The sequence below is a fragment of the Nipponia nippon genome, unplaced genomic scaffold, assembly GCF_047370975.1.
Source record: "Nipponia nippon isolate SJK-2023a ecotype South Korea unplaced genomic scaffold, ASM4737097v1 scaffold_30, whole genome shotgun sequence".
Lineage (NCBI taxonomy): Eukaryota > Metazoa > Chordata > Aves > Pelecaniformes > Threskiornithidae > Nipponia > Nipponia nippon.
Window position 1 is genome coordinate 2566387 of NW_028262348.1, and position 7682 is coordinate 2574068.

The following is a 7682-nucleotide window of genomic DNA, read 5'->3' on the forward strand; positions in this document are numbered from 1 at the left end:
ACCTTCACATTCATTTTCCCCAAGCAAATGCACCATTACACAAAGTTTTTAGGATGGCTAGAAAATCTCTCCCTCCAAGTAAACGTTAGGCAAACGTCTATACACTGCATGGAATTGCACGTCAAGCCACTCGATAAAACCAACTTATCTGCCAGGAACAAGCCTGACAAATCCTTGGTACAGAAGCCTTTTCTCGCCCCACTTTAAATTGTACACGGAGTCCTCAAAGCCTGGAGGAAGGGAGGGCTTTCCACTCACTCATCATCCTCGTCCTGCCAGCACCACGTCTACTTGTGCTTCACCCTCCTGCTCAGACAGCTGCCTTTGGACAGGGGGATTTTGAAAAGATACGGGGAGAAAAGCATCACAAGGTTGCTTTGCTTCTGCCCTCGCAGCCAGGGCTCGAGGTGCGCTGGGAGAGCGAGCGCTGCCTGCCAACACCGCTGTTGCCACATCTCCTTCTCTCGGAATAGCAGTCGGCCCTGCGAGCAGCGCGGAGCCGGCGAGGATGCTCGGCTCCTCGGTGACACCGGCCGTCGGAGTCACGCCGTTCTGCTGCTGCTCACTCGCAGCAGCTCATGCTTTCCTAAGGAGAAAATTCGGCTGAGGGACTTGCTCCTTACTTCAACGCTCCCGATAGACCAGACCTACAAGCATTTGCATTTTTATTTTTTTTAATGCATTACCCCTCTTCCCAAGCTGGAGGCAGAAAGCCTTCACAGCAGATCAAAGCCCAGAGGTCAGCCAGCTTTTCCTCCTTCCTTTTGCGAGCCTGTAGCTCCGTGATGCCCCGGGAAAGCCGATGGTGGCAGGCAGAAAGCCCGTGATCCCCAGCAAGATGGACTGAATTGTCTCTGGCTCTGGTTCCACCTTGGAGGGAGAGATCCTCCTTTCCACGGGGCTCAGGTCCTCTCTGAGCCGTCTCACACAAAACCTTCCTGCTAGAATCTTTATGGACACCATCGTTCCGTGCTCAACATCCTGCAGGAGCAAATGATTAATTACCCCCAGTGAGTTGCCATCTGTCAGCCGATCGCCGACAGATCTGATTAACAGCCCAGCCCCATGTTCCCCACCTACCGCAAAGGAAAACACGCTCTCTTCCAATGGTTTATGCTAACACGTTTTTATTTACGATTTGCAACCAGCTTCTCACTGTTAACTACCAAGTGTAGCTGATTAGCAGTAACTCATTATCCAGAAATCATCTGCTCACCTGCCCTGGACCGAGCCCTACCCTGTCCAGCTGGAGGGAGACGAGACAAGAGGGTAACGCTGAAGAAGAGATTATGTGCCGAGAGGTGAAGTTCTGACATAGCTGAAACCCTACAGCAAAACCTTAGGGGAGACTGAGTTGCCCTAAAGTCCAGCATATAAGCTAAGCTAAGGAAGGAGAAGGGCATTTCTAGTGGAATGACGGACACAGCTCTCAGTCTTTGCACTCCTATGCCTCAGCCTCCCCAGCTGAGTGATCAAATACGTTCCCATTCACTTCTCCCTGTAAAAACCTTCGAGATTGGCACATCAAAACCACTGTAGGGGTAAAATCACTGCCACGACAGGCAGCAGCAGGCACTGGATGCCCTTCACAGCACCAACCATGCGGGAAAGGGGGATGCTCTTGCACTGACGCTGGCTTCTCCCACCCGTTCTGCTCAGCAGCAGTCAAGATTGCCACAGCAACAGGAGACGGAGGAGAAAAATATTTCTCAAGAACGTATTTGGTTGCTTTTAGTGGATTGACATAAGAGAGTTTGTTTATAGATACGTCAAGAGCATGTCGGTGTGAAATTGGAAATGAGAGTGGATGGCAGCACGGCGAGCAAAGTACACGGGGCGAGGAGATCAAACGCGCAGGTTCACCTGAGCGAGGTGCAGACCGAGACCTGTGGGAGAACGCAGGATCCTGGCACTAATCAACTCCATCAACCGGGCAAAGGAAACCTTTTTCACCAATGCAAACAGCTTCATGGTTACTCGCCTCCGCGTTGTCACGGAGCCCGAGGAGCCCCTGCCTCCGAAACACCCACCGCGGCGTGCGGGCACCACGCGGCCGAGCCGCAGCCTTTGCTCTTCCCTCGGGCAGGGAAAGCCCCTGGTGCCAGGGCCCACAGCGGGCTGCTCCGCTTCCAGCACCACCACTGCTCTGTCAGCCGAACCACGTAACCAGGTGGCAAAAAGGGACAATAAGGTCACGCAGGAGCCTGAGGTCTTCCCCAAAACTATTGAAGAGGCTCATTAAACCAGTTAATAGTGCAGGAGCAGCACTGACACCATGCCACAGCGTTTCCAGGGGCACCTCAAAAGCCGAACCGAGTGAGCCTTGTCAGGAGCCAGAGGGCAGCTCAAACACAGGAGGTAACAACCCCCTTCTTGGAAGAAGGGCGAGGCTTTCCCCGTCTCCGACGACAACGGCTGGGTTGAGCACGCAGCGAGCAGGCAGGCACAACTCGCCCTCGCCGTCCGTCGCAGCCCCCGTTACGGCAGGGGCGTCGGTAGGCATTCGAGAGACAAACGGGCTCGCTAAAGCACTCGGGAGAGGCGGGGTGAGAGCTAAAAACAAGCACTTTCAGATATAACTGCGTTTTTGCGATTCTGTTGGTAGCCCCTTCGAACCCACCCAGCTCCCTGGAGTGAACGCTGCAGCAAGCCACAAGTCACAGGACCAAGGGACCTCCGTGGTCGGGGCGTCGCGTCCCGCCGTCCCCAGCGAGAAACCAAGCACGCAGAACCTGCCTGGCCACACACCACGTTCTCCTTCATCTGAGACACCGCACTGATTCAACAAGGTATCGAGCAATAAAAAGATCCAGAAGCAGTGAAAACGCTCGCTATAATAAATTAATTAAAAAAAAAAAAGAAATGTAGCAATGCCTTGGAATTTAAGTAAATATGCAACAACAACATTGAAACAGGGTGTGGTGACAAGGCATGGTCGGTTGGCTGAAGGAAGGAGAAGACGACCGCCTCTTCTGGGCTCGTGCCCCTGCGCGGCTGACCGGGGGTATCCATTAATTAGATCCCCGTTACACGGGCAGGATACGCACCCACCACAAGCACCTCACCGCTCTGTCGTCCAGCCCAGGAATATGACGGATACAACATAATCGAGATGGAGTACCTGTCAGGCGCTCGGGTGGAAAGGGAAAAGCCCCTCTGCTCAGAGGCTTTGCAGATTAATACCTTTAGGTACATCGAACGGCACACGGGAACCGGCATGGCTCGTGAGGGCGACAGCCACCATTTAAGGTTGCTTGCATCCATGACAAGGCAAGGCTATTGATGCATTCCCCGAGGTCTTTAGCACTCGGGTAGCAGAGGGCAGCCGCACGCAGAAGACGCCGCGACAAGCCAGGCCAGAACACGTGTGCCGCTGCATCTCCCGTGCTCCCTGCGGCTCTCAAAGTCTCTCAGAGCAAATTAAACCCTTCGACTTCTTTGAGCAAGCCAGCCTCAGAACAGAGAGCTGCCCAGCCTTGCTAAATGCTCCAGAACCCCTCGCTACGCTAATCCCAGCCGTTGCCTCCAAGACTGGGCAGCAACCGGTCTTCCCACGAGCGGCACCTCCCTCGCCCAGACTCACTGCAGCAGCGGCCAGGGAAGAGAGCACCAACGCTGCCGCTTATTCCCCCCAGAATACCTGCTAAACGCTCATCTGCACGGTGCCTGGAAAGGACAAGCAAGCCCCCGTACCTCCTCGGATGGATGAAATCCGCAGGGAGCAAAGCCCTGTTGAGGCAGGGCCACTCGCTGGGTGGCCAGCCAACCGTCCCTCCCTTGGGACGATGTTTTTCTATCTTCAGGCAGAGCCTAGGGCACAGACACTTTATTTCTGTATTTCACCCAGACTTCACAAGCTCTCCTCAAAACAGTTATTTCAGTGAAAGAGGAAACAAATTGATTTGAATTCTCTTAGGGGAGAACAAGGCCAACAGGCTGAGCCAGGGCTGGTAACTATCCCGCCGCCTCTGCCACGTTATTTCCCTTTCCTGAGCTGCAAAACTTCATACCCGGTACAAAATAAGACCTAAGCAATGAAATCCCGTTACAGAGCACGCATCCCGGGGGCCCGAGTTACACATGAAGCTCTTCTGCCGTGTCTTGAGGTCTTCAGGACGCTCTTAAACCCAGGGGTTTAGTAATTCCCAATTCCAATGGATCAGATTTTTCCTACCACAGAAATCCATCAGAATATTTGCCCCCTGTGCGTATACTAATTTTGTGCACCTATAGTATACGATTTCGGATCATTAGTATTCAGAGCCTTCCCCATTACCCGATGCCTTGTGATGTGGGATGCTTGGAACATTTTTTTCTAACGTGATTAGGAGGCAAATATTCATATGACTATTTACGCACCGTTACTAAAATTTAATGCATGGGCAAAAGGATATTTCTTCCCCATAATGAATAATTCTTCAGTATTAACAGGAATTTGACACGATCAATTTTTTTTTTTTTTTTTTCAACAGAAATCAATTAATTGTTTATCAGACATCCATTACTTCCCTGAAAAACCCCAAATAACTCCACCTACCTTTTCATTTCATGCCACCAGCGGACGCGGAGCCGCATCCACGCGCCCTGGGCCAACCGCTCTCGAAACCCGCGTTGGCCAGCGCGATCCATCCGTTCCCTTTGGCACCTTTCAGTCACCGATTCCAAACAGGATTTAAGCCATCAAGCAGACACCTCGATTTAAGACACCGATGTTAACCTTGATTCGCGTTTGTATTTATTTTCATTAGATCATTAGCCATGGGACAGCCGTTAAAATAGCGGAGATCTGCAGGCAATCATCACTCTCAAAAGAATCCTAACTCAATAAAAATAAGGAACATTAATAAAATGAAATGAAAACTGTATGTTTCATCACTATTCTGATTCTTTTTCCCTCTCTCAAGATTTGGGGCAGAACACGTGGATGCACGTTAGAATGAAATGAATAAACGGCAAAGCGACCTTAGGCACACGGGGCAACCGAGAGGCTTCAAATTTCAGACTGATTAAATAAATCCGTAGCTGTTCCCAGTGGGTTACATCTCTTGGTTTCAAAGCCCTAAAAATTAAAATCAAAGCATCGATTTAAAACAAAACAAAACCTAAAATCAAAGCGTTGCTATTTCAGAACCAAAGCTTTAAGTAACAATTCCTGTGTTGCTGTTTAGCGTCTTATTTATACGAAGGGAGCGGAGACACCCATCCAACTCAGATATACACCACTGAAAATATTTTGCATTTGGGTCTTTTGTCACCTAAATGTTATTTAAATTCTGGTCCCGGGGTACAAGGTTTCTCTGAGCCACTCTCCCCCTCCACCTATTTCTTAACATCTCATCGGAGCAAAAAAAAAAAAAAGCAAAACCAAAAAAACCAAAACCTTTTGTGGGTTTTTTTGGTTCTCAGTTAAGTAATATAAACCCAAACAGCTCTTTACGCGTATTGATTAACTAAACTGAAATCAGTATTTTACAGAAAAGCATTCTTGCCTAAAAAGGGGGAAATCGAAATACCCACATTCGCTCCATTTTAGAGAGACAGGTACTTAAAGTATTACAAGATATTCTGGCATCCCAAAAGTTTGAGCCGATAGTAAATGTCGTGTTTCCCAAATTCAGCAAATTCAGCAAAACGTCAGAAGAGTGGAATTCTTTAACTGTGCGAAATGTGAAGTTTCAGTGAGAATGGGTTTCCAATAAATCAGAGAAAAATGGAAATATTCATTCTTTCGTTTTCTAAATACTTCAAAATATACTGAATTTTCCGTTTTAGAGTTGGACAGACTAAAACTGGTAACAGCAAACCTTAGACGCCCGTTCAGATTTTCTTAGTTGTTTTGCATTTGCTATTTGCTTGTGGAACAAGACCCCCAAAGGTGTTTTAATTTTTCTTTTTCCGAAAGAGGAAGAACCTGTTATTCACCAGGGTGACAGCAATTTCTTGCTCTTTTAGGCTTTATTTTCGCAAGTTCCCCAGAAACGTACAAAAAAATTGCAAACAATCAAGACTTCTCTCCTTAAATCGCTTTGTCTCTTTACAAAATCCCAGACAAAGCACATGAGCTAAAAGAGACAATTTCTTTTATTAGCATTCATCCTAGGAAAAAGCCTCTTCTGAAACTTTTCGGTGAGTAGGATGCCCAAAAGCCAGCGGGACCTGGTTCGATCACCACCACAGTCCACTTCTCAAGGCAATAAAGAAATGCTTAATATGAGTCAACAGCCAACTACAATTTAACCCTCAATAAAAGTCTGCTTTTGGCAAAAGGTTCACCTTTCTTTAAAATGACTACAAGCAGGAGTTAAAACCACTTCTGAAATTTCCTTTAAATGCTGTCCGTAATGAGGATTAGATCTTTTCAGAACTGTAGCAAAGCCATTTCTGTTCACCGAGGGTTTGAATTCTTCAAAAGACTGATGTTAGACAGGCAAACAGCAGATAGAAAAGCCAATTTTCTCTTAGAATTTAAGCAAGACCTTGTCCATCTCCTTGAGTAACTTGTCTCTATTTTTCCAACCAGTGGCAGGAAATTTTCATTTCTACGGCTGATGTCTATACTCTTGATCTCCACATGCCTCATCCTCGCTGCAACACATTTCGAGCATCCTTCTAGGATTAAAAAAATGTACTGCTTCCCTGAGTGCACAATAAGGCACTGCATTTTTATCTCTTCCAGCCTTGTAAATGGCACAGGCCATTACAGAACAGCCTGCTTGAAAAAACAGGATGCAATATTCATGTACTTTGTCAGAGGAGACAGATCTGCTTTTTGCGGTGATCAACTAAGGCAAGACAGACTTTCATTTCATTAAAATAAGGATGAAGTAGCATTAAAACAAAATACCTTCAGTGTAGCAGTTAAATTTGAGCAGAGAGGGCTACAAGCCCACACTCAGGCCTGTCAAAAGCAGACATTACAGTGCAAAGGCTGATCCAGGGGCTCTGGGGAAACCGGCAACGGGCAAGGAGCTCTGACAGAAAGGAGCTGTACAAACCTCATGCATCCTTCCCGGAGATCCAAGATCGGCGTGAAAGAGGAGAATAAGAGTTTGAGATCAAGTTTTGACAACTTCCATGCGGAAGCACTGCCCTCAATCAGCGTCACTTTACGTGACCCATCTCCCCAGTCAATACTACACTTAAATTTCTTCCCTCCCGCCCTGACTGCTCGCTGTCCTCACTCCTTCTCAGCTTGTTTTCCCCCAGTACAACCTGCAGTCCAAGGCTACGCTCCTCGCTTATCTGCAACAACACGTGATGACTCCTTATGAGAACAGTTAACTTTCTCAGCAGAGCTGAGTTGGGTCGCAGAAGAGGGAGATGGTGCAACAGTCCCCCAGATATCTGCTTCTAGAAGACTATCCAAATTCTGATTAGGGTGTGAACTAGAAACGTGTCCCCCATCCCATCACACCCCCTTCACCCTCCTTGCAACATTAAGACCACAGCTGATGGCAAGACAGGCTTTTGGCTGCGAGAGCAGCTATTCTTTTCCTCCTTCTGCCAAGGAACAGGGATGGTGAGCAGATGTTGTTGATTCAGATTAAGATGTCGTGTTGAAGCTATAGAATTAAGCTTACGCAATGTGCACCTGTACCACACCTGGCTCTAAGAGAGCTGCTGCACTTCCACGCTTCTACCAATACCCTTTAAAGTTACCCCAAAACAGATAACATCACAGC

General features: G+C 48.0%; 1 protein-coding gene across 1 annotated transcript in view; it reads right to left on the reverse strand.

The window, feature by feature from the left end:
* The window catches only part of LOC148054403 (uncharacterized), a 39834-nt gene extending 32185 nt beyond the window's left edge, over positions 1-7649 (reverse strand). Inside the window, exon 1 of the mRNA XM_087768527.1 lies at positions 4538-7649. Coding sequence (XP_087624653.1) covers positions 4538-4629 — 92 coding nt within the window. The 5' untranslated portion in view covers positions 4630-7649. The remainder of the gene's footprint in view (positions 1-4537) is intronic.
* Between the last annotated feature and the right edge of the window lie 33 nt (positions 7650-7682).